General features: G+C 31.5%; 2 protein-coding genes across 8 annotated transcripts; one reads left to right on the top strand and one right to left on the bottom strand.

Moving 5' to 3' along the window:
- Positions 1 to 915: 915 nt before the first annotated feature.
- On the top strand, positions 916 to 3425 carry LOC125072262 (RNA-binding protein 41-like). 2 transcript variants are annotated; one of them, XM_047682808.1, is made up of 5 exons: positions 916 to 1093; positions 1177 to 1452; positions 1672 to 2248; positions 2700 to 2847; positions 2934 to 3425. In XM_047682808.1, exons 1-5 carry the CDS (start codon positions 1089 to 1091, stop codon positions 3050 to 3052), a joined length of 1125 nt encoding a protein of 374 aa, XP_047538764.1. In that variant the 5' UTR covers positions 916 to 1088; the 3' UTR covers positions 3053 to 3425. The 2 variants fall into 2 exon arrangements, with proteins under 2 accessions (XP_047538764.1, XP_047538763.1); XM_047682807.1 differs by having other exon boundaries at positions 1669 to 2248.
- On the bottom strand, positions 2909 to 13409 carry LOC125072260 (SWI/SNF-related matrix-associated actin-dependent regulator of chromatin subfamily E member 1). Of its 6 annotated transcripts, none has more exons than XM_047682803.1 (15): positions 13265 to 13409; positions 12136 to 12215; positions 11699 to 11743; positions 11197 to 11447; positions 10788 to 10991; positions 10491 to 10566; positions 8074 to 8178; positions 7853 to 7986; positions 7386 to 7526; positions 7163 to 7273; positions 6238 to 6412; positions 5506 to 5613; positions 5264 to 5341; positions 4623 to 4757; positions 2909 to 3832 (listed from the first exon to the last, which is right to left on the bottom strand). In XM_047682803.1, the coding sequence occupies exons 2-15, from the start codon at positions 12200 to 12202 to the stop codon at positions 3798 to 3800; spliced, it is 1665 nt and encodes a 554-aa protein (XP_047538759.1). In that variant the 5' UTR covers positions 12203 to 12215; positions 13265 to 13409; the 3' UTR covers positions 2909 to 3797. The 6 variants fall into 6 exon arrangements, with proteins under 6 accessions (XP_047538759.1, XP_047538757.1, XP_047538758.1 ...); XM_047682801.1 differs by lacking the exon at positions 10491 to 10566 and adding an exon at positions 8701 to 8788; XM_047682802.1 differs by lacking the exon at positions 10491 to 10566 and adding an exon at positions 8707 to 8788.
- Between the last annotated feature and the right edge of the window lie 14271 nt (positions 13410 to 27680).

The following is a 27680-nucleotide window of genomic DNA, read 5'->3' as shown; positions in this document are numbered from 1 at the left end:
TAAACGGTGAACCACAGATTAGCATTTTCTATTTTATTTTATTTTCTTTATTAACAGTACATACAATATACATCAAAATAATAAATTATCTTGGCAAATGTTTTACCATTTACAGGTTGTCTCACCATGCACTGTCACGTTGCACAATATGTATTAAAAATATAAATTAAAATAACTATCTATACTACAAAAAAGCAAGTCGAAATTTCGAATCAAATAGTCTCTTACAGCCACCAATCTACCAGCTGGATTCCCAAATGCGTTATTTTCTTACAATTTAAGTACCTCCTGAAGGCTGAAACATATATATTTTACAGTGACTTCATACGTTTTCATCTAGCACTTAGACTGAAAGTTGTATATTGTTTATTATATAAAATACATGTAGTAGCAATTCAAAATTATAAAAGTCTATCATCTAATTTTCATTTTGATGCCATCGAGATCTTGCTATTAGATTTAGATGCCAATTCACTCTAGCATTATTAGAAACTGTAACAAAAGCGAAATATTCCTTGCCCTGAGGCTTGAAAACCACTATGCAAAACCCTTAATTTTTTTTTCGTTTTAATAATTATATCATATATCACTGTGTGACAAATTTCATAACTACTGAGACAGACAATGATCGTTAATTTTTTATTTAAATACACATTCATTTAAAAAAAGACATATATTTATAAAATACAGCAAGCATTTTGACTAAGTAACCATTAGTAGTCTTATAAACTAAACATTGAAAGCAATTTTGAGTAAAATTATAAATAGTATATGCTACAATGTTGGTGAATTGGGATCAAATAAAAATATTTTTTAAATAATAACTATATTACAGTTGTCAATAAATTACCATAGATGGACCATATATTCTATTTAATAAAATATAGTGTTACTTTGTCTATAGCCTGAAGCGGATTTGACAGATGATTTTGTTTGTGAATTATTAAAATTGAATTAGCAAAGAGCTATTCAATTTAAGCGTAATAATGGGATATTTGCTTAAAAATATATAGCTTAAAGTTAATCTAACTAAATGTATCAAAATAAATCGTGTTATTTACGTCTAATGTCGCATTAATTCTCTTGAAATGTGGTATGATACTTTACGGCAATATTTATTATCATTTTCAATTAGAATTTTTGAATATATTTTATAGTTTTCTCCTATTGTTTTAGTTCTGAAATGCCAAAAGAATTTCAAAAGACGTCCGAAGTGTTGCCTTTTACGAAATATGGGATATCAACTGCTGAAGAATTCAGAAAGGTCGAAAAAGATATTCAGCATTTGGAATGCCTGAAAAAGATTGGTTTAACCAATGACGAGATAAAGTTGTACCAGGAAAACGAGGCGGGCCTCTTAGATCAACGGAAAAAGATTGAATCAAATGTTTTAAAGTCAAAATTAGAAGGACTTTACAATAAAATTAATGAATTTCAAAATGCTTCAGGAAGGTAAGTCAGTAGGATTTAAATTACAAGACTTAATATGAGCAATTAAAGTACAAAGTTAAGTCTGTACTTTTAAATTCATAAGAAAATCGTAGAATGATAAGCATTGATAGTTCAGAAATCTCATAAAATATTATTTCATCTACACATTTTTTCACTTGAATATGCTGAATACTGTATTATTTGTTTGTAATAGTATTTAAAAAAAGTAATTTTTAGTAGTCAAGAAAACAAGGATGCTCCCACTACTTCCAATGCTGCAGCTGAAGATATCATCAACAGAATACATAAACACCCAATGAAATTCTATCCAGAAGGACATCCTATGAATGAATTAAAAGAAATTGAAGAAGAATTATTTGGACACTTAAAGAATGACAATCTTTTACCAATAACTAAGCGACGTAAAATATTGAGACGTCTTGAAAGGAAGAAAGAAAAATTACTTTTGCAGCAAAAAGATCCAGGAATACATTCCAAGGATCCAATTGCAGGTCCATCGAAAGTTAAACCAGGAAGCTTGTGGGACGTAAAAGATATGCCTGGGAAAGTTCAACGTCCAAAGTCACATCAAGATATAATAGGACCTAAGCAACAGACTATGTACACTGTGAAGGAGAACAAAATAGTAAGGTTGGAGCCAGTACAGCATGAGGAAGCAGAAGAGTACCGAGCTGTAGACATTGTGGTACCAATTAATGCAGCTGAAGAACAACTTCTAGAAGGTACAAAGATGTGCTTGGATGACATTAAAAAGATTGATAGGTTCAAGGACTATGAGCCAGGAATACCATCTAAAGTAAGTTTAATGTTTTTTTTAAATGTTAATCAAATCTGAATCTTATTGGATATGTTCTCATTCTTCACCTATTTAATTGGCTTTAAAATTGCACAAATGACATTCGTCAATTTATAAGTTGACTGATTACTTACTTGTATTGGTATTTTTGCTGAATTGTTGTAAATCAATATTGGAATGCTTTTGTCTCGTTTTTAAACAAATTAACTTTCTAACACATAATTAATGTATATAAATATTGTTTTGTGAGTGTTTGGATCTCTTTCTGGCATCATTTATGTGATATTCAAAAGTAGTAGACTTGTGTAATTGTTTAACTCATCACCTAAAAAACATTTATAGAAAAAAAAAATTCTAACTTACAATTACTACAGATGAAAATAACTATATTACATCAAAATAAAAACTAGATTGATTAAATTAATTCTCTCATTTGACTATATTATTTAAGGTGCTGTTCCTAAAAAACATTTCACCATCCGTACCACAAGAACAGTTGATGTTGCTCTTCAACCAGTTTCACTTGGAGAATGGAGGGCCAGTAGATTTACGGCTGATGACAGGACGGATGAGGGGGCAAGCTTTTGTCACCTTTCAAAGTAATTTATTGTTTCATATGTTTTTGTATAAAGTGAATTTCAGATAAAATAAAACAAATCATTTTGATACAAATTTTATTTCACAGGTGAGGACTTAGCTATACAGGCTTTGGAAGAAGTAAACGGAACAATTTTGGATGGTCGCCCAATAATTGCGCAATTTGGGCGAAACAGCAACAGAATTCAGATGGAGGAGAACAGATAAACACATTTGCAATTTGTAGTTTTTACACGCTTTTGACATCTAAGTTATACTTTAAGTAACTAATTTATTATTACGTAATTAATATATACCTAGGTTCTAAGCATACTAAATGTAAATAAAGTATTATCAATATAATTTTATCCTAATTTTAAACAATTGTTATATTCACACTGTATCTGCAAAATCATTGATGTAAAATTAAGATGTGTGTAAGAATATCTTCTGCTAATTATTACTTTTTAGTTAAATGGTTTGCAGTATAGAGTAATGATGTTGCTATAAATGTTTTATCAGATTATTGTATCACTAAGATTTATTGAATATATTTCTTAAATAATGTACGCACTAACTAAAGTACACAGTCATAAACGCCTTACTTCTATTTTATTGAGAACCTTTCCTTATATAATCACAATTTTAGAAGATTGATTTTAAATTTGTAATTCACATTAAATGTTTTAATATCAACAACAGTCACTTAACAATTTCCTGCCAAAAATGGAAGAATTAAGTTCCGAAGAAGATTCTTCCTGTAGTCTTTGTTTAGTTAAAAATATTCAGATGAAATTTTCGTTATTCACTCTTTCTCACTAATTATAAATATCCCGTTAATGATATTTCACAAGTGTTTGAGATATATTCATAAGTTGTCCGATTTAAAATCACTGAAAATCTTCGATGTACTCTACTGCGTCTCCTTAGATGAAGATTTTCTGCGCCGTTTCACGACGCGTTTCGGTGACAATCATTCGGCCTCTTTCTTAGCCGGTGGCTCCTCGGCTGTAATAAGTAATACTTTGTATATTTACATCTAAAATGTATATCAATGTGAACAAAGACTAGTATGATTTCAGTGGTATACATTTATAAAGCCCTAGGAAAGTATTTAAAGTAAATAATAATATATAAATTCGGATGAGTTAAAAAAAATCACACTTTTAAATATTAATTAGAACAATTAGAAATGGTTGGAATTACGAATGTCCACATAAAATTCAATTCTCTATGTTAGTGTTAAAAGTGATTTTTATTTCAATGCACAAGAATATATTGCATAAGTATAGTATTATCTCACCTTCTAAATATACAACAATAAAATATATTATAGTTTCCATATAATATAAATATAGAAGAAGTGATAATGATAAGTTATTTGTGGTTATGAGTCTTTACAAATGAAAATCATGCTTGTTTTGCTTTAAATTAAAAATAACTTTATGTTCCAAGAGTTTCCAAATTGTTAGCTATTAGTAACGCTATATGAAATTGGTGACGAATATGATAAATGAGGTTATTATTACCAGGTAACATTATAACGAGTAATTAGTACCAAGTTATATTCGAAAGAATGAATCTGAATTAGAATCGAAAAGCTGAGTGAAACTATTTAATTGCGAAATTATAAGTACACCAAGTACTAAAAAAGGTTACACTAAGAGACTTCGTAGTTGATATATCGCAGTTACTACCAGGCAAGTCATTCAGTTGACTATGAAACGTGTTCCTTAAAATTTTGCGTTCAATGGAATAAATACGATCATCGCCTTTCGAGGACATAATGAACACTCACGCTTAAGTTCATGGTGGGGATGAGGCGCGTGGTGCGGTGGGTAGTGGTCGGGCGGGTAGTAGTGCGGGTAGGCGGGGAAGCCGCCCGCGTATCCCGGGTAGTAGCGGCCACCATATCCTGCCGCGCCATAACCGCCTAAGATAATAAAATTTTAAACTTATAATATTTCAATTTAACTACCGAGTTTCGTATGCGCGTTAAGTAATACTTTATTATAACCGTTCAATAATAATTTTATTAATTTTAGTAAGAAAATACCCGAAAAGTCCGGGGGTAACTTATGTGAATCGCCTTTAACAAGATTACAATCATTTATCATCGTGAAAGCTTAGAATAAAGAGCTAATTTTCTCTTATACCGAAATATTAAATGCTATTTGACGGTTTTAAAATGGTACTCCAGAAATGAATGAATATGGTGTTAGTACTTTTTGAAAGCAACAAAATGGCAGTGCAAATTTAGTTTATTTTGTACTCTGTATTTTTACCCCGGCACCTTTATTCGTTTTAAGAATCCTTACATAAAAAAACCAGTAATTTATCACTATGTTTGAAGTAGAATAATAACATGCCACATGTTGAGAAATGGTAGGTGAAGAAGAATGTGTTTCATTAAAAAAATATTTGTATTGGTTTGTTTACCTGGTGGAGGTGGTGGTCCTCCGTGAGGTGGTGCTGGGTGAGCTGGAGCATTAGGATTAGGAGGCATCATCATGGTTACTGAAACAATAATCATCAACTGACTATAGAATTATAGTCATATTATATGTGTTGATAATTAAATTTTAAATACACTTAGGCAAATAATGGCTCTATAACCGTAAAAAAAATGATGGACTTAATAAATATTTTAGATCAAGTAAGATATCTTATAATGTTGTTACCAGGGGGTGTTGGTGAAGTTATTTGTGACTGTGGTGGCAAAGTTGCTGGCCCTGGAACTTCCCTGTTCTCTACTTTCATCTCAACTGGTTTGTCTTCTTTGCGTTCACCTATAAATACAAATTAAGTAATTTTAGGATCGAAGTTCGCAAACTATAAAGTTTACTGAGAAGTACCCGTAATAACATCAGTCGATAAAAAAATGAAAGCAAAGCCCATTTCCCAGACTATTCTGAAAATACAGAATTACGGTAATATCTTTAACGGATTTATTAAAAAAATATGATCATAATTAATTAAAATTGTTGAGGGAGCAATTTTAACAGCATTTGAAACAGATACTATTATTATTATGATTAATACTAAAAGGCTGAAGAATTTGTTTGATCGAGTTATCATTAGGACAGGTCTTAAAAACACACACGAAAGAATAACAATTACCTAGGATTGCTGTACACAGCCACCTGCGATACAAGCCTTTTTTTAATTTTGTTATTTTTGCTAGGAGAATTGGGAGACTTAGTATCCTGGGCACATGCTAATTTTCAAATTTGTATGCTTGAAAGCTTATTTGCTTGAAAGTGGTATTCTAATGGTAATCACGTTGAAAGATTCCATATTCCGTCCTGATACATATATGTATAGTACATACATACGGATAACCTTATAAAAGCGCGTCAGTTGAAGACACGGCAAAGTTGAATGATTAAAAAAAAAGTAATAAGTGATCGTACCTTCGGTTTCCTGCGTAACGTTGTTCTCGGGTGCAGCCTCTTTCGCTTCGCCCTCCGGTATATTTAGTTCCGTAGTGACATTAGCGTCCGGTTTCACTTCCGTCGTCGAAACCTTATCCACCTGTGTCGGTGCGTTCGGTCCGGACTCAGCTTTTATCGCGTTCTGATCCATTGGCTGACATTCATTTAATGTATCGTTAAAATCGATTGACAAACAAATTAAATATATTAACATTACTATACATTGGAAGTAATTTTTGTTGGCGATGAAAGGGATATATTTAACTTACATGTGGTTTTTGTATATAAAACACACATTTAAGAGCCATCAATCCCGATATATTTTTAATAGTTTTGGCGAGAGAATACAGCACAAAAGATCATTTAGTTTGAAAAGGTTAATCTCTATGTGACATTTAAAATAAGGTAAACGTAAATACCTATATATCTCTCAGAGTTAACGAAGGTCAAGGTCATTACAATTTGGACTAACTTATACGGTTAAACTTGGCTCATTCCGTTTATTTGGAGATTCTATTCATTTTCATATTTTTATACTATAGCCTGATAGCCTATAAATTTCCCATTGCTGGACTAAGGCCTCCTCTCCCTTTTGAGGAGAAGGTTTGGAGCATATTCCACCACGCTGCAGGTTGATGGATGCACATGTGGCAGAATTGTGTGAAATCAGACACATGCAGGTTTCCGTACGTTTCCCATCACCGCCGAGCACGGCATGAATTATAAACACAAATTAATCACATGAAAATTCAGTGGTGCCTGCTCGTGTTTGAACCCGCAATGTTCGGCTAGGATGCACGCGTTCCATGCACTGCGCCATATCGGCGTGGGGATGCTGCCACCACTAATTAATGTAACTGCATCGCGGCGAGTTCAAAGTACAGCGAGCGTAGTGCGGCGCTACCTCGTGCGGGCGGTCGCGCGCGTGCGGCGGCGCGGCGCCGCGGCGCAGCTGCTCCAGCGCGCGCTCCACCATGCGCCCGAACGTGTCCTCGTCCACCGCCGGCTTGCAGTGCTGCGACGTTACGGTCGATTAGTGGATCGAGTATATCATCAGGTTATTTGTATTATAATTCTATCGGCCACATAACATTTTTGCCAGGATATGTGCGAAATTCACGGCATACCTTTTTCAATTCTTCCTGGAACGCTTCGCTGCTCTCGATGAACTTGCGCTTCTTGGCCTCGAACTTCTCCTCTATCTGTTGCAGCTCGTCTTCGAGCTTCTTCTGATGCATTGTCAAGGATTGCACTTGTTTTTTTAATATCTAAAAAAAAATATGTCAGTGCAATTGTTATTGGAACTATGAAAAAATATATAAATTAAGAACGAATTATTTTGCAAAATACAGCAGAGCAATTAACAAATTGCAAAGAACAGGAACTATGATGTTATGTTCCTTGTGCCTGTAGTTATACTGGGACTATCCTTTAATCCGAAACAAAACAATGCTAAGTTTTGCTATTCGGCGGTAGAATATGGGTGATACCTGCCCAGACGGCCTTGCACTAAAACTAAGTAGAGTTTGGAATGAAGACAATTAATTTCATTATGAAGTATACCACATACTGTGGCTGTGTTATTAGTAATTACCTGCATCCGAGCGGTGGTGACTACTGAGCGAACATCGGGAACGACGGTGTCCGAGAATATCTCATTAATGAGGCGATGATTGCGAAGATAGCGTGCATATGCCACATGCTTTACTGACAAGCCTTCGTCTTGATCTGAAAGAAAAGTTAAGTTAATTATTTAGTTTTATTTCTTATCTTAATAAATATTATAAAGCTATAATTTAATATTTCAAAATTCACCTTCTTCGTCTTCTGCTGGTTGAATATCAATTCTTCGATCTTGTTGTTGTTGTTCCTTCTGGGATCCCCCCTTCTTGCTCGAACTTTCTTCTTCCAAATTACCAACTGTTTGATCGAAAGATTTACCATTATTGCTATTTAAATTTTATGTTCTTAATATTTATTTAAAATATGATTTATTTTTAGTTTCGAGGAGATCTGACATTACTTAATACTGATCACTACTACTTAATACTAATTAATGTTATCCTTGTGGGTGTTTTAGATTGAATTTGATAACAAAGAACATCCATTTTTTGTTCTTATAAAACTATATACGAAAATTATTGCAATTTGATGTATGTCTTATAAAGGGATTAGCGTAGGTCAGGTGGTAATATTATATTTGTAAACAACTTAACCTTTCGTCTTTACTAGATTAATATTTTTAATTTTATTATAGAATATATATTATTCGATTAATAAAAATGCAAGTTCACAAACCTACAATACGGGTAGTGTTGTAGGGGTACAGTATGAAGAAACTGTAATATTTAACCTCCTTATTCGGTGTTGCAATGTCAAAAAAATTATTAATGTATGAATTAAACTTAAACTATTAAAAAAAACATGCAAATAGTTCCATACCCTTACCGACAGCCTTGTTCTTCGCGGCTATGTACGCCAGGTACGCTGGTGAATTGTGGTACGTCTTCAGACTCTTTTCGTACTCCGACTATAGCGTACATGTGATCCCGTGTGCATAATATATATGAGGTGATGGTGCATGTGGAGGAAAATTAGCATTTTGTGTGTTAGTCACAATTTATAGTGATTCTGTATGTATTGAACATTCCAATTTTATTTGTAAAAAAATGTGAAATAAAAAAACTACTAGGTATATAGCTATTCACTCTATGATATCTTCGTTTTAATAACATATTTTATAGCTTATTTAATTATTCTAAAACTCCCAAGGTATAAAAACCTACAGCGGTAGCGTTCAGACATTGTGGTATTTTCTCAATCAATTTGTTGTCATAGAAAAAAAACTACCTCCCAAAAAAATTAAAAATAAACGATAATATATTTTTTTATTTCAAATTATTTAGATAAATAAATTAATGATATCTAATGAAACACTCATGATCGTATAAATTACATCATAATGATAAATGTATTCCGATTTAATGATATATTTGACAAACATATTGTGCAGATATTACTGTGAATAAAAAAAAATTATCTCATAGCTTTTATTGACATGTGCCTAAATGTTTCGTGAATGAAATTTATCAACATTGATTAAAAACAGGAAGACATCTAGTGAACATGTGTTAAGTTTTAAGTACAAAGCATCACATTTGCGTTTACAAAAAAATAAAAAAGAACTTCATTAATTGCCCGCCTGGGGCGCTGCACGTTTCACGGTATTTTATATATTTACACATGCGTATTCGCGATTCGATTTGATACTCCATGCACATTCAAATGGACCATTTACGTTTTCGCTTGTACTTCTTTCTGCTTCACTAGTGTATCCTAACTGCAGTCGGCGCACGTTAAAACGGCGCATTTGGGAAGTCTATATAATTCATTAGATGTGGTGTAAATAATGTCTTTTCCGAAGCTTATTAATCCCTTATTCCAATAGTATTATGATATTAACATTTTATTATAATTATGAAATTAATCAATATGCGTCTGTGAGTGAATAAAAATACTATACATAAAAGAGACCGCAAAAAGACGAGTCTAGTGCCACCAGCAGCCGAAGTCGCGAAGTATATAACTACTGAACTGCGCTTCATGACATGCACGCATATGTAAATACGTAATTATGTCAACGCAAACGTTATAATTTGTACTTTAAACCCACCACTAGTAACACTGATGTTATAATTTCTATCGGCGAGATTTTTAAACTGTAACTCTTTGACCAAAATTTGTATACCAGTTTCCTTTACAACAATTATTTATTTATTAAACCTGTACACATATCATAACATGACATGGATATATTATTATGTTAGGACCATAGTTATATAGTTAACTGTAGTATTGCGCCACCTCTGTAATATTAACCTGTTATGGTTTAGGTGCACGAAATAAGCTGGCTATTTAAGTATATTTCTGGCGAATAGTGTTGCCAGTAAAATTATTAAAATATATCTTTAAATAATAAATGTTAAATTCCAATAAGTTAAATTACTTTAGAATATTTTTTTTTATTATGGAATGGCAAGTAAATTTTAATATATTGTTTGTTACTTTTTATATAATTAATAAAATATACAAATTACTGCTTATAAATACTCGCCGATACGAAAGAATAAACAGATCAAGACCTATGCCCACGTTAAATCAAGCCAGTGACATGGAGTGTTACACAAATTGGATCCCTGTGTTGTGGCAACAGGGTCTATATTAATTTGTACCTCTGTTTTTGTGAGCCAGCCACTGTATATACGCAGGCGAGGATTGGTACGCTTTTAACATTTCTGTGTACTGCGCCTACACCCAAACATTTTACTATTATTTAATATTAAATGGTAGAATATTATATTTATAATAAATTTGATATTTTTTATCCTAAGTATGAGAACAATCATGACATTCTCTGTATATATGAAATATTTAACATAAAAAAAAAAACAAATATTTGGTAAAATAATTACAATAGTAGCATTATTAAAACTTCTATTTGTCATCTTCAAATCAAAATATAGTCATACCTTCTCAGCTTCATATTCGTCAACAAAAGCGTACTTTTCCGTCTGAGGTAGATCTCTCCACATGCCTCCAATAATTCGTCCAATCTCCCATAGCTTCAGATCTGGGTTGGCCGCTTTCACACTGTCCCATACTCGTCGTGAATAACGCATGTATGGCATAAGGGGCTTCTCTGGAGGCTTCGGTGGCTTCGGAAGACCCGCACCCTGTGACATAATAACAAAAGATTTGATTTTAAAATTCAATAGATAATATTTTTTTCATTTGTGAAATACATACCTATGCAACAAAAATTGTATCTTATATCTTCTATATATCTGTAAATAAGTGCATGTACAACAATTTTGTAAAAAACAAGGCTAAATTGACGCCTTATTTTAAAGATTTAAATAGGTAGCAAATCGAACTTACACCACCGGCGCCCTTCCCAATCTTCTGCGGTTGGAAGCCAGGATGCGAGTGTATCGTGGATACGAAGGGGCTCGTCTTATCGTCCTTGGCGGCCTGCGCGCTCTGCGTGGAGCCGCCGGCGCGCCGCGCGCTCTCTGCACCGAAACGCGCCTGATGTTGCCACCCGTACCCCCCCGGCGGGCCCATGCCTGGCCCGCCCTGGTATTGAGGGTGGTACTGGTATTGGTTAGGCGGCGGTGCATTCATACCGCCTTCAAGCCAAGCAGCGCGGCAATACAATGAAAGAAAAAACAAAAAGCGTAAGGGACGGGACGGGAACGGAACGGGCAAATAATACTAAAAAAATAAAATTAGTCTGAGCGGCACTAGCGAGTTTAGTAAGCTCTAAGAAATAAACAGATGTGATTGCGAGATGAAATCTTATCAATTATTAGATACCCCAGAACCTAAACGAATGTGTGAAATTTTGAAAATTAGAAAAAATAAATCACTTTGTGTTTACCTTTCATCATACCGAAACTCATTGGGGGCCCCGCAATCATGTAGTCTGTTTCGACATAACAAAACATGAAACAAATCCAACATAAGAATGTAAGTCTAATGCATAAAGAATAAAAGAGAAAATAAAGTATTGTTGCAGATGCAATTTTGTTTGAAATAAAAGCGGAGAGAATGCGTCATGCTTGTCCGACGGACAGAGCGGTTAGATACCAGCATTACTAAGTACTTCAACCAAGCTTGCACATCAGGTTTCGTACTTTGCATGTTAAGTATGTTAGTATCTAACATTCTAAACATTAATCATAACTCATAACAATTACTAGATGCAAAAAAGGCAGCACTATTGCCTTATTCTAATGAATCTATGTCTAGAACAATTTTTAATGATATAATTTACTAATGATTAATTATATTCAAGTAAAATGGAGGTATACGAACGCGGATTATTTTGTGGGCTTGGCATCGACATTGATGTGTTTTGTTTATAGCTGTTTGGTGTAGCCATAACACGTGGATACCTGAAACAGTATTGCGAGTGTCACTTAATGCAAAGCACTTTTACTGTATCATTAATCTAATTAAGAGGAAGCGAGTAAGTCTTGAGATTCCATTTATTGGGTTTGCATTAGGAAGTTGTGAGTGAGTGCCCGGAGTTAGGAAGTTCATAGTGTTTTTGTCCATGTTGTGGGAAAGAGGTGAAGCCAATTCTGTTCCAAGAGCCTCTTTTCATGTGTTTGATTGCCATCCCATAGGATAATGGGAGTCAGAGGACAGACTATGGCTGCTCACACACTTGTGCATTATAATATCTTCTGAGTGGCTGTCTATTGTAATTACATGAATACTTTACTCAAATACTATCTAAGACCTGTTATTAAATATTACATTGTTTTTTTCCATAACAAAACAATACTTGAATAAGTGATATACATTTAGAAATGATAACAAAAATGTATATGATATAGGGTGGTAACAGTGATGGTATTGAATGTTTATATCTAGACTATAAAGTCAAGTTTTATGTGGATAGAAATTTATAGGTTATGCTATTGAATTTAATGTGCTTTACATAAATATGTAGTATTAACTCTGTATTTATTCTTTGGATATTATATATTTATAGTATCATATGGTATTGATTGATAATTGCAATTGTATTACAATACTTTTTAAACCCTACTTTATTATTAACTAGAAAATACAATTTGTTTAAACAAGTGTCTTACAAATATTATAGAGCACTTTTACTGAAGTAATAAATACAAGATATATAGATATATTCTTAACATTTTATATGTTACGAATGCATCTTTAAATTCATGGAAAATTAAGAGTATATGGACAACATAATTTTAATGTTTTAGCCCATTTCTATATACATGGTCAAGTTTATTACACAAATATTATCTCTTTTTAGAAGTCAAACAGTTATTAGGAACATTTCGTTACGTTGTCTTATTACGATAGATTTATATTCAAATTAATAAATGTTGATTCAAGGCGCGTTTTCATTTTATTTAAACTACTTAATAAGTTATTAATATACACAGAAATTAATTTAAATTACCTGAAAATAAACTTTCTATGTTTATACTGTTTTAAATTGTACCCTTATAAGCAATTAATATTTTGTTAAATTTCACTTTTAAATCATCACAAACATAGCGTCACTTGCTAATCGCTAGACGCCATTTTATTCGACATATTGGTGTCTGGTGATATGGTGACATTGACAGTTAAACTATATTAGGTGTTGTACATGTAAAACGGTAATTGTTAAAAAAATTTATCGGATATTTACAAAATAATAATAAATATATATAGATTTTAAAGAAACCCAATGCAAAAACATTCCTTAATTATTTTTACGTAGGAATAAATGTTCTACTATAAAGTAGTGCTAGTCCTTTTTTCTAATTGCTTCGTAGATATGTAATGTTGTTACTGTAATAATAATGTAATAAAAAATGATATAGATAGATTGGCATAAATCACACGGAAGTTGGCTATGCGATGTACCATCTTGCGCCAAATTGGCAATTAGGAAGGTAACTTTTTTTAAATGTCTGTCATGGTGTTACAAGGAAAATAATAACTTATTCCTCGAATATTTCAATATTAAAGAAATCTATTATGTCAATTTATTTATAAACTATTTTTAAAACTCAAACTACGTATTTTTACGATTGGGAGAATCTCATTGTTAAAACAATAAAAAGAATGGTTGTATTGTGTAATATATTTAATTAAATTGAACGAGTACTACACTCGTATAAATTTATATCAACTCATCATCTATTGTCACTTATCTTGTGACATATACATTAATTTATATGTAATAAAAATATGATGTTTTTTTAATACATCGGTTTTTTTAGAGGTGAGTACAACACTATATGACATTTGCCCGCGAAATTAAGAATACAAGTAATTACTTTTCTGCTATAATCCTTCCTCCGGTACCAATCCCATTGTAAGTATAAAAATTATAAATAAATGTGACACTACGGTAACTACGGTAATGAAGAAAGCGCCATTTCGTGAAAATTGTTTTTTGGTTGGTTTTTTTTTGTGGTGTGAGTTTGTTATTTTTATAGCCATCAGAACAGTAGGTTTACGAGCATACCAGATGTAAATTTTATTGCTGCTTATTAGCCATTTTGTGTAAATATAAGTTTATTAATGAAACGTTTGTTTGGTTACTTTATTTTTATTACTTGAGACGGGTCCATTTTTAATATGAGGAAAGAATACCTACATTATTTAGAATAAAGCAAATACTTTAATAATATATTTATTTCATTCGTCAATTACTTATTTAAAATGAAGTTAGCTTTGTGCGTTACTATATTATTGTACGTAGTATTAAAAAAAACAGAATTAACTACGTAGGATATGTTTTGATTAATCAACTAGTCAACCAGATAATATGTGTTCAATCGAAATATCGGTTATACCTAATGAGTAAATAATATATTTTATATGTGTTTACAAAAATCCTTCTTATCACACTAAAAGCAGTAAACAAAAATATAACCAATAAACTAGTAAGACTTAGCAACATAATTCTAAATTGTTTAATATATTTACATGAATGACACTATGAATACAATTCATGAAACTCCGAAAGTTTGTTATACACCTAGTACGTAATGTACATTGAACGCATTCATTTGTTTAGTACAGATGGTCACCAAATAAACAACATTTGACGGCAAATTAACGCGATATCATTGGTCGAGATCTTGATTCATCTATGATATTCACTAGGGACTTGCGAAAATGGCGTTTTGACATTTTGGAAGCAAAATTAAAATGGATATAAGTAGTTAAGTGTAATCGTGTTGTACTTTAAATAAAGGTATTTTAATCATAAACTCTTAGTAGTGTACAATATAGCTGAGTTACAAGCAAATCGCATGAAATACGTAAATCTAAGGTTTGTTTATCTTTATTCCTACATTGATTGGAATAGGCTGTAGTAACGTATGACTTACGAAAATAAGCTATTTATTGATATAAAATATGTGCAGGTATAGCTGAAAAATGTAATGATTGTGGTAAAACTCACGTATCTGGCAACCTATACTGCAATTAGCACTCGCTAGCTAGCCAACGCATAATGACCGACTGACATTTGACACGGTTGAATGAAATGGGATTAGAGCACTTAGGTCACTGCTCCGTGTACTCAGGTATACTGTTGATGAATTTCTGATCTATTGTTCATTTTTATAACCTTAACGCCATGTCCGGTTTCACACGGATGCTGTATTTGTGTATACATATAAAAGATTAACCGACTTTAAAAGGCTTTTTAGAATAGTAAATAGATAAAATATTGTGAAATAAATATTCATTGTTTTCCATGTAAGATCTTAAAATAAATTTACAAGTATCAACAATCACGGATATTTAAAAGAGAACTGAGAAATGACTTAGCCAAAATTAAATGATTATTTAATTTTGGCTTTTTGTGGCGATTTTGTGGAAAGGTATAAAATATATGGAAACGTTGTTCGTAACTTAGTCGACAACAGTCGATTGCACTCTGTCTAGCTCTGAATTTCTTGCAGATTATATTCGGTAGAATCAACGTTCCGAATCGACAGGCTCCTTTGCGTGAACAGTAGTGATTTGGCGTGTTCTTGGTATCTTTTTCGTGCTTTCCAGTATTGTAGCTCCATAATGGTTCATGAGTGACTTTATGATCTACGATTATTCTTTTGCACTTCGTTTTTCTTGCTCGTTTCAGACCATTTGATTTTGAGGATCGATGATTTGATGCCATTGTGCTCTGGTTGCCTTCGGCGTTAAAGTCTTTATATAAAACAACGTTCGTAATAATTTGTTAACTTAAGGGCAATAATAACCAAGATATTTTAACTGTTAATATTGTTAAATTTGTTAAATACGTGTCAAATAGTGACAAAAAGATTGATTTTTACAATAGGTAAATAAACCTACCAGATAGTATAAGTTCCTTACTAGTTTTTTTTATGATATAGGTAAGCGAACGTGCAAATGGACTATTTGATGGTAAGTTATCACCGTTATACACAATGGCGCTGTAAGAAATATTAACCATTCCTTACATCTCCAATGTGCCACCAACCTTGGGAACTAAGATGTTATGTCCCGTGTTCCTGTAATTACACTGGCTCACAAATCGTTTAAACCGGAACACAATAATACTGGGTACTGCTTGGCGGTAGAATAAATACCCGATGAGTGGGTGTACCTTATCAGACGGGCTAACACAAAGCCCTACCACCAAGTACATTTTTTGTCGTACTTATAATGTTTATAAGTACGACTTGTCGTCGATATTATAAACATACTGCAGACCTACAGATCTTTTCAATATTTCCTGATGCTTATTTTAGTCTACCTACACGGTTTTATACTTCGATGACAGATATATTCGTATAACCTTCAAAATATAGAAAAAAATAATTTTCATAAATTGCAAGATTTCTTGGATTTCTATTTAAATCACCGCTAGCAAATTTCCTGAACGGTTTTATGACATAATTAGATACTTTAAATTGAAATAACTTTCAACTCACGGTTATTTTTTTAAATTGAAAAAAAAAAAAACTAACTACGCTCAAATAAAAACTGTTTATACGCTACCCATATTTGACATCATTAGATTTGGATATTTTTGTCTTTTTTTTAAGTTTCTTAAAAATTTAAGGCTTAAGTCAACCATACTTAAATTTTTGCTATGAACAATTTAGTGCCTTGAACTTTGAAATTATAATATATTCTTATCGCCTAATGCATTAATTAGCGTTATAAATTACTCTATAGCCTGTCACAGACGTTTGGATTTCCTTTTGGTGCGAAACTATATATACATATATATACCCGCGATATTTATGCGTTATATATAATTTGTCGTTTTAGTTGGCATTTATTATATATTTAAAGTAATTAATGTTATCGTTGATTGTTATTATAAAATTTATATTTTTAAAAGTCGGTAAGAATATATACACAGTTATACTTATTGAATTAATATATATTTATTAATTAAGTGAATTGGTTCCAGAAAGGCAGATTTATTTTAACGAATATAAGAACATGCTTTCTTGTAGAGTACTTATAAAAATAATACATAAAACAAAACACTATAATATAAAAAGTGCACAAATATATAAGACGAATACGTTTAATTTTTTTTTTCTCTTAGTTAAATTTTTAGTAATAGAAATCCATTAATGGTAAACTTTATACTAATTACCTCCCATAATGACAGGAAATCTTGACATGTAACCAATTAAGAATCACGGGAGCAATTAAGATCTGAGTCAGAAACAACTATGTAGCTGAAAATCACAATTCCAGATTGTTCTAGATAATTTCAGTTTGATCAATCATTGGCTTAAGAATTTTATTTTGTGAGGTTTTAAAATTACATTGAAACTGGTTCCGACTTTTACTTATGTTGATATAGCCCGTGTCGCACTGTACGTATTCAAATATTATGATGATGTCCTAGTGACCTATTTCAGACACGGCGACTAATCTCTACTAAGACCAGTCACCTACACAGAGATATTATAGTCTGTGTGCGTGTTTGCAACACAGATATGCTCTCTATGCCCTCACACTACTAATACTATGGCTATGTCAGAATTCCGATAAGGATATTTCTCGGGATCTCGAAAACTGCAGCCATACGAGCCAGTGAACTAACGAGGATTTTTTTAAGGTGTTATTCATATACATAAAGTATACCTTTATTTAATATGCATTATACCTATATATAAACTTTCCCAATAGTATTTACAATAAAAACAAACCAGAAAAAAATCTGCTATGATTTTGTCTACTTCGAATATCAACTTTACTTATTTAAGGCTAGTGTATCCTAACTATATTTATAAAAATATATCCAAATATAAATTTACATTTTTAACCTTGTTTTATTTACATGCACATGTTGTATATTTTTTTTTAGCTTGAATTGGCGCCAATGTTATTAACGCTATCTTCATTCACCAGACTAGACGTCTCACGTTCAGCGATAAACCTCTTTTGATGATAAGAATTATCGATATCAACAATAATAATCAAGAAGATAATAATGTTACGGTATTTTGATAGACTGCCTAATTTGTTAACTGTAAATCATTTTATTTAAAAAAAAAAGATTTAATTATTTAAATCATTTAATTTGATTTCTGTCATCGATTTATACTATTAATGCGAATATTTAGTAGATATCCTAGATTATATAGAGTTCGGCGTCAAAAGTTTGTAGCTACATTTCAGATTACGATACGATACGATTGGATGGAACCTCAGAGCTATTTATTCTGGAAGAACAAACTCGAAACTCGGTCGTGAGATATCAGAAAAAAAAGTACATTAAGTTTAATAATTAATAATTAAAATAACAATATAAATAAAATGTAATAACATTTTTAAACGATACATAATTTTTTTAATTTTCTATTATGAAAGAGATGATAAGTGGTTACCTCCGTTCATAGACATTGGTGCCATAAGCAATTTTAATCAATCCTTACATGTCCAAGGCGCTACCAACATTGGGAACTAAGTTACTATGTCCTTTGTGCCTGTTACATTGGCTCACTCACCCTTCGAACCGGGAAATAACATTACAAAGTATTGCTGTTAGACGGTAGAATATACGAGTGGTTGGTACCTACTTAGACGGGCTTGCACAAAGGCCTACTACCAAGTAGAACATAAACATAACTTCTCTTACCGTCTCACTCTAAGTCAGTGGTTAACATTTCATGGGCGAGATAAGTAAATATTTACAGAATGGCACCACTGCTTTAAAATGTTATACGATTTTTAATTAGTAGTACTGCTGGAGAGAGCTCAATGAATTCATTTTTCATTAAACATTAAACACATTCAATTTTTCTATTAACTATATTTTTACAAATGTCATTCGTCAGAAACCTCCAGTGACATAACGTATTAGGTATTTATATTGTACTATTTACAGTGCTTTTGAAGTTACTTATCTATCTGCGTGCACTCATCACGCGAAAACCACTTTGTTGATTTAATTTTTATATGGCACAGCGTTATCTTATTATCAATGTAGAGTACAGAGGTGTATAACAATAATAATGGAAATATAAACTTGTTTTTCATTACTAATATCCCTGTTTTTCCATTCAATCAAGATTTCGAATGATAATAACCCAAAGGGTCAGAATCGAATTTTTACATCTCTGGGCACCCTATACTTATATTTAGAACCCATAAAAATTTAATTAAGTTCTTATTAAATCATTTTTAACATGATTTAGGTATAAGACTCATTCTTTAATCTTTCAATGTCCTCGTGATCATGGGGTCTTAAGTGTTAAAACTTTTATTGTAAATGATATTTCAGCTCCTACCTAATTGTTTCAATCACTTAAATAAAATAACTGAGCGATACTAATCGAAATTTAATTTAAAAAATATAACAACTTATTCAATTAATTATTTGATAATATCTTAAGATATATTTCATATTAGTAAAGTACTCAGTCTACTCGTACTTGGTGGTAGGGCTTTGTGCAAGCCAGTGTGGAGAGGTGTGTGGCCTTTTCATCAGATATTCTAACGCGAAACAGCAGTAGAATAGGTAACATTCCTTTTTCTGAATAATGATTACTTTGATCTCAGTTGTCGGACGTTTACCGATTGCTGCGAGGACATAATTGACGTTATTTTAAAAATAAAATAAAACAATTGAAACACATTTTATTTCTCAGCTTCAGGTTAGATAAGTCAAAGATTATACATATACTCCCGTGTATTATTACGGTTAACTCCTTAAATATACTGATTGTTTATTAGCATTGTAAGATGTACTATGATGATATGTATCTATACAAGGGTTCGTCTATGTGGATAGATTAAGAAAAACAGTATCAAAATCGACTAAGGGTATTTTGTAACTTAGTGTAAAAGGTTCTATTAAAAAAAGTGTTAGTGATATCACTATATTCAAGTATATTTATTTATTGATAGTATATATATAGGTATATAAATCCCGAGGTGAAAACGGTATTTTCTGTGAAGGACATTTACCAATAAAGTAATTTGCTCTGTCTCATTTAAGCACGTTTTAAGGCGGTGTAAACCAAATAAAGGCAAGGCAAACGTATTAAGTTAAATATAATAACATTGACCCTAAAATAGAGATTGGGGAGATAGAAGTCACATTTAATATTAATTAGTGCAATCTATTATTTAGAGTATTTTGTTTAAATATAGAAAGCTAAGTAAATTCCCTACTTATTTAAATATACAGCTTTTTATCAACACTATAAGTTTGTATACAAGAAAATAAGGATATATTGTAAACATATCAGTTTCTGTAAACAAAACAATCAGTTTTAATTACAAGGATGATACACAAGTTAAGCCAAATAATTGCCCTGACTCAACTAACACTGTGTAATGTATGTTATAGTAGCGTGATTATATATTTTATTGTTTCCTGAAGTTTCTTTTCATCGTAGTCATTCATGTTGAACACTATTTATAGTGTGAATCATTCGAGAAACAGACGCAGACTTGCGACGACTTATAAAAATACTTTTATCCGTGGTAAAAGAGTTAATTTTAAATTTTATGTTTTTCAAGCTTTACTACAACTGAGGAAGTTCGGGAACAAACAGCACATAATAAAAAAAATGTATATATTGTCAGTTTAATAGATTTATTTCAATTAGTTAATATAATAATTAATGAATTATATTCAGCCTGAACATTTGAAATATTCTTGTCGAAACAGAATAATTTTGACTATAGATACACACAGACATATCGAACTAAAAAACTCCACTAGAAATAATAAAAACATCACCAAATGGATGGAAAATACATCTGAAAAGATTTAAATGATCCTGGTAACAAACAAAAAAGATTAAAAGGACAATAATTTTAATTGAGCTTACTTAGATTAGCGCTTAGCTTAGCATTTGCTGTCTTAAAGAACAGTGATCCCTTTACGTTCGTCTACGCTACTCCTGTGCCCTATTTTTCAGCGTTGCTTGCTTTTACGAGAGATGATGTGACACGTATGACGTAATGCTTTGAAAAACATATGATATTTTATTATGACATTTACAAACATAGCTCTCAGGAAAATCAAAAAGTATTAAGCATGCATCATTGCATCTGAATTATTTTTGACTATGAGTCAAGCTGTATTATATTCTCAGATAATGGATCTCTCGGTAATTTAGTAACAAATTTATGTAAGAGATGAGTAGAGTTATAGTTTCTAAACTATTCGTTTATTTTTTAGGGTTCCATTGTCATTTTACTTGTTCATTGCGTTTCGGTTTTATGTTTAGTAGATAATTATATGTGTATGTAACTTATTGTTTTTATATATAAGTATAAATCTTCTGTACGTGTGTATGGAACTGACCCCCTAAACGGTTGGATTGATTTCGATATATTTTCTTTTGTGTATATTTGGGTGGTTTAGATTGAACCCTGCAAACAAAACAAACAAACAAGTAAAAGTCCTTCTTCACAAGGATCAGTCAGGACAGGCAGATAGTTTATAATATTTTTTGTTTATTCATTATTTTATACCATTGTGCTATTTATTTTACAATACAAAATTGTGAATTAATTGCATGGTTTACAAATTAACTAAAGTAAACAACGTCAGATTTCGTTTGTTTTATTTTAAATATTTATGTATACTCTGTGTACATATGTACCGTACCTTTAGCCTATTCCAATGAAAGTAAGAAAAAAAATAAAGAAACCTAAGATTTACGTATTTCAGGCGATTTGTTAATACAACATTATTAAACTTCCCTACTTATTTCCACTTTAATTTTACTTGCAAAATTCCGATAACAGTTTTGTCGAAGTTCAAAAAGCCATTTTTTCGCAAATCCCTAGTGAATATCATAGATTAATCAATGACTCTAGACCAATATGGCGTTAATTTGCTGTCAAATGTTGTTTATTTGGATTTTATCCTCATGGTTGGAATAGAGCATACTAACTGTTAAACTTGAACGGGATAGAAGATGACGCAGCTAGTATCGAATAAAAAAAAAGTTGATACAATAAAACCTTCTCCATGAAAATATATAGTATTACATGGTGATCGGTCAAACTGTGTCGAAGTCTATTACCCTTAAACAGATTTACAAATATCGACATTTATATCTAAGATATAAAAAGATAAATGTAATAATAATCTAGATATAAGACACAAACATGAAGTGTGCAAGAGAACAGTACTTATAAATCTTACATTTGCATGCAATCATTCGAAAAGACAATCATTTTGAGATAAACAGCTCTCGATCACTTGTCAGATTCAGACAATAGATTACGAAGCCGCGTGATAATGTTGAAAAAATTGCGTGTAGCCTTCGGGATGGTAAACGCATTTGGCGCCGTTCCCTGTTTACTATGATGTATTAACCACTAGAACATTGTTATATGCAAAAACTAAATATAATTTAATCGTAACGCGGTACACGCCAGCGACACTCCCGCCCGTGCCCAGTACGTTAACTATCGCCCAACAGAGCGCTCGTGTTATGATGCTAATAAAACTTTCTACACATACGATGCTTACATATCCCGATGTCGACATGTTGAAGCATAAAGACAATTTTACAATGGAATGCGTGCTGCCAAGGAGACCTAAGCAGAATTTACCTCCTCTACCAGAAGATAAAGAATATACGAATATGGAATACAAAAAGACCAAGTTGGTGCATAGGAAAAGGCGGCAAAGACGGCATGTGAGGTTACCGGTGCTACCAGAAAATGATGAATGTTGAATGTTGGTGATTTGTGTGTGATATAAAAAATGGCTGTCGGAATAATAATTCCATTTGACACGTGGGAGTATTTCTGTGAAGATTTCAGCGGATTTAAAACATATGATTCCTGAAACTGCACGTCGTGTCGGTATTTCGTCGTTTGTGTTGCAACATAGTGATATAATATATGATCACGTTATTGATCTGTTGATTTAGAAAAGATAGAGATAATGTGAGAGGTCGCTGCACTAATAAAAATCGAAGTTAAGAGGAACGCATGTATTCGTAAGGTAAAAGTTCGTTTGTTCTAAATAGATGTTGCATTACATTAGAAAAAAACCAAAGAGCGTATGTATTGTAATTTATAATGTACTTTATATGTTGTAAGAATGTTTTAAGAATCTGCTATAGCATAATTATAAGATTTGAGGAAATTTAATTGTAATATATTTTAAATTAATCATATATTTATCCTTATATATCAGTTGTGTTTCTCCGAAAAGATAAACACTATTTTGTATGTATTCGTAATATAGTAATGTGATAAATTATTTTTTTATCGGTTTTATGCAAAGTTGAGCCTTTACGCATATGTAAATATTATGGAAAAAAATGGTAATTTATTTATTATCTAGACAATTCTCAAACAATTTATATTGCAGATTTGTCTAATTTTATGATTGTTTATATTATTAAGACTTGATGTACAATTTTTTCAAATTATTTGTATATTTAAGTTTTAGTTACTAAGTTTTATTTGATAGTACAACAATATTTGTTTAGATAGGCTAGATATTTTTTTCCTAACTTGCAATATTAAACTTTTTTTTACTTTCATACGTAGTCAAAGGCTGTAAAAAGAGTTTTTCAAGGCAATTATTTTTTATTAATACATTGAGTATAAAAAAATGTTATGTGTTTTAGTAAACATGTTTACGTTTTTACTTTTCTAGATTCACCGTTAATAATGTTGTTTTTGTATAAAGTTAATGATTATTATTGATATTATGTATTTATTTATCGTTTAGTTTTTAGTTTTGTCAATCTGTGATATTGTTTTGCCGTTACAGATGCAAAATACTAATTTGTAATAAAAAATAAAAAATATATATATGTTTTTATTTTATTTAGACGAAGTCGTTTAAACATTTTTTGAATAATTTTAAGATTAATAACAAAAGTAGTCTTATCTATTTAATCAGGACGAAACTTTTAGATTTATAAAAGAAGCACGCGCGAGTCGCGAGCTTGATTTATTCTGTCATAGATACTAATATTTATAAATAAATAATGTTTATGAAGACAAGCTTTATCTTGACTGTAAATTATTGATTGCTTCTCCGCCTCAACATAGTAATGAGAATAACCGCCTTTGACATCATTGTTTATAAGGAGAAATACAATTATAACATTTAAATTTTTGCATAGTATGATTTTCTTATACGAGGAAGTAATTTTTAATGTGAATAAAATATCTTATATATTTATTCATAAGACATAAATATTCCTTCTTAATAGTACAATGCATCTTAAAGACTTTAGGGTCATTTTCGACAGGTTTACCTGAGTGGATCGGAACATTTATAAGAAGAGATGTATTTAATTTTTCTTAACGATATTCGAAATACGAAATTTTGAGAATGTTTTTGAAAAAAGTTTCAAAGCAAATAATTTTGAGTACACTCTAACACTAACTAAAAATTATGTCAAAGAAAACAATATCGAAAATACAAACTTAATTGTTTACTTAAGATACGTGTTACGTGTACTTAAAATGTAATTATTTTTGTTCACGTGGATACGATCACGAAATTTGAAGGTGACTTTGGAGTACGTTAATCACTTTACACTAATTCATAATTAGCGTTTTAATACCTGATAGCACTTAAACTTAAAATGCAATAACATTGCACTGTAACACATATTGTGATAACAATTCGTGTGATAACATTTCATTGAATATTTTAGGCATTACTTTTATAATGTTTTGCTTGACTTTATCGCACAAAAAAAAGTCGTTTAAAGTTTTTTCGACTTTAAAGATTAGTAGACAAACCGGATCTCACACGACATATTTTTTACATATCTTAAGTACATTATTAATTTATTACTTTTAAATTCTGTCTCTTTGAGGGGCATCACAGGATCGCTTGAGCGTACTACCATGACATATGTAGGCTTTGTCGAATTACCATCAGGTGGCCCATTTGCCAGTCCGCCTACCTATATGATTTTTTATGTCATATAGGTAGGCGGACTGGCAAATGGGCCACCTGATGGTAATTCAACATAGACGTTGGTGCTGTAAGAAATAGTAATTGTTTCTCACTAACTTGACTTCACCACTAAGGTGAAGTAAAACATTGTGAGGAAACCTGCACATGCCAGAGGAAAATCTTACGTCGGTAAGCTTCACAGTCATAGTTTCTGTGTAATCTATGTTGTATTAAAATAAAATAGCTAATTTAATGCTCCAATTATAGCAACATGTGATAATAAGAAATAGGAATGACCCAAATTCAGTGACCGGCTTTTCTCGTTACGTAAACAAAGAATAACATTACACCCACGGCTTCTGGTGAACTGTACTTACTTCGAAATTACGTAAATTCATGTATTCGCAATGTGTTGGGATCGTCGAGGCAATATATCAATATTATTATCTGCCTTTTCTATTTTAAACCCCACTACGTTAACTCGTGTTTAATGTTTAAGGTACTTAAAAACATTTACCTGGGTTCTACGTAAGCCTTCGAAAAATTCCTTGTAAACTAATATCTAGGCCCACCATATTTATATGAGTTTTTCAAATAAGAGAAGTTTTCTATCCATACTAAAAAAAAAATTAAAAGAACGACTTTATATAATAATAATTATGAGTATACTATAAAATTAATTCTGCCGGCCTAACGTTGGTTAAGAAGGAAAATTTAAATTCAAAGAACAAAGTTGAAAATAAAATATTGTTTTAATTATTAATTTTTTCGATATGCTATCAGTTATTGAGACAAAAACTTGATAAATGATATTGTTTACCCACAATCTAAGGCTGATATTAGCGATTATTTCATAACAGTTTCATAATTAGTAGTATCACGAATGATTATTGATATATTTTTTGTTCAATTAGTAGTAGATTAACAAACTCTCCCCCATAAAAGCCCTGCCCATTGATACTCCGCTTCACATTTAATGAAATAAAGACGCAAAGATTCATTCTTTTTAAGAATTATCTTTAGTTATTTATAAGATCGATTCGATCTAAAAATGTCTATTGGTTGTTGTAAATTCATGTTTAACTTATCAATTTTATCAACATATCACATGTAACATGATTATTCAATACAGACTGGTAACTGATAATATATTATAAACTCTTTATTCTTCCTAACATTTCTCGTTTCAAAATAAAAAAAGCCTTAAGAAAGCTTAATGTTAAGTGATATTATTGTTCTTTGTTCATCGAACACGATGATAATTTAATTGTAAATACACTTTTTTTATAACATACATATATTGACGTAAGAATTATTTACGTTAAGGTCTTATTTTTTTTTTATATCAGAGTTGGCAAACGAGCAGGTGGCTCACCTGATGGAAAGTGTCTACCACCGCCCATGGACATCCGCAACACCGGGGGGTTTGCAGGTGCGTTGCCGGCCTTACAGGAAAGAGTACGCTCTTTTCTTGAAGGTTCCCAAGTCGTATCGGTTCGGAAAAACCGCCGGCGAAAGCTGGTTCCACAGAGTGGTTGTGCGAGGCACAGCTATTTATATATACAAATAAAATAAAAAATAACAACTTTACAAAACATTAATTGTCTAAAATTGTTCCAAGAATTGAAGATAACACAAGCAACCATTGACCTGACTTTTAACTTGATTAAACTGGAAGTCAGGCACGGTTTTTTGCGCTTGTTAAATTTCGAATTAAACTACTTTGTACTGTGTTAACATATGGAGAATTTGATTTTTTTGTTTATTAACTTCCTAAGGGATATCGCCATTTATGATATTTACCTTCTCGTTTCAATCAACTTTTTGTTTTGATTGAATTTAATTTTAAAATTTCTTAAATCAGGCCTTCGATGCTATGTGCTTAATTCATAAATAAATAAATTGTAACAAATTAATAAATTTTATCCTTGCTGGATATTAATATATGACATGATTTATTAGAATTATTCACCTTGATTTAAATGTACAGTGTGTCCGGTTACGGACTAACGATATTTAAGATACTAATAAAACAACTATTTTAATATACAATGTTTTTACTAGATCGATAGCTTTTGAGCTAAGCTACAATACAACATTAAATTTACAACTGTATGTCTATTACTTTACGCAAGCACAAACGGCCTTTATCGGAACTCAACATAGGAAAACATTAAAACACTTAACATCTCATATTTTTTTAATTAAATACTTTTACAATATTGACAAAACTAGAATATCGCTAGTCCGTAGCCGGACACACTGTATATTCAAAATGCTAGCAATAGCTCGAATCGCAACTCCGATCCTCTCGCCGAAAAATGAATTAGCCCTCTTGTACCTAATTAGTACAGGATATGGGTATTATATGTTTTACAAATTTTTTATGAGTCTTCGGTTTTATCTTGTCAGTTATTCTCTGTAGAAATGTACATACTTTAGCTTTATTTTTAATTCATCTTGAAAAATTACG

Source organism: Vanessa atalanta, chromosome 21 (genome assembly GCF_905147765.1).
Source record: "Vanessa atalanta chromosome 21, ilVanAtal1.2, whole genome shotgun sequence".
Classification (NCBI taxonomy): Eukaryota; Metazoa; Arthropoda; class Insecta; order Lepidoptera; family Nymphalidae; genus Vanessa; species Vanessa atalanta.
This window is presented reverse-complemented; position numbering and strand designations above follow the sequence as displayed.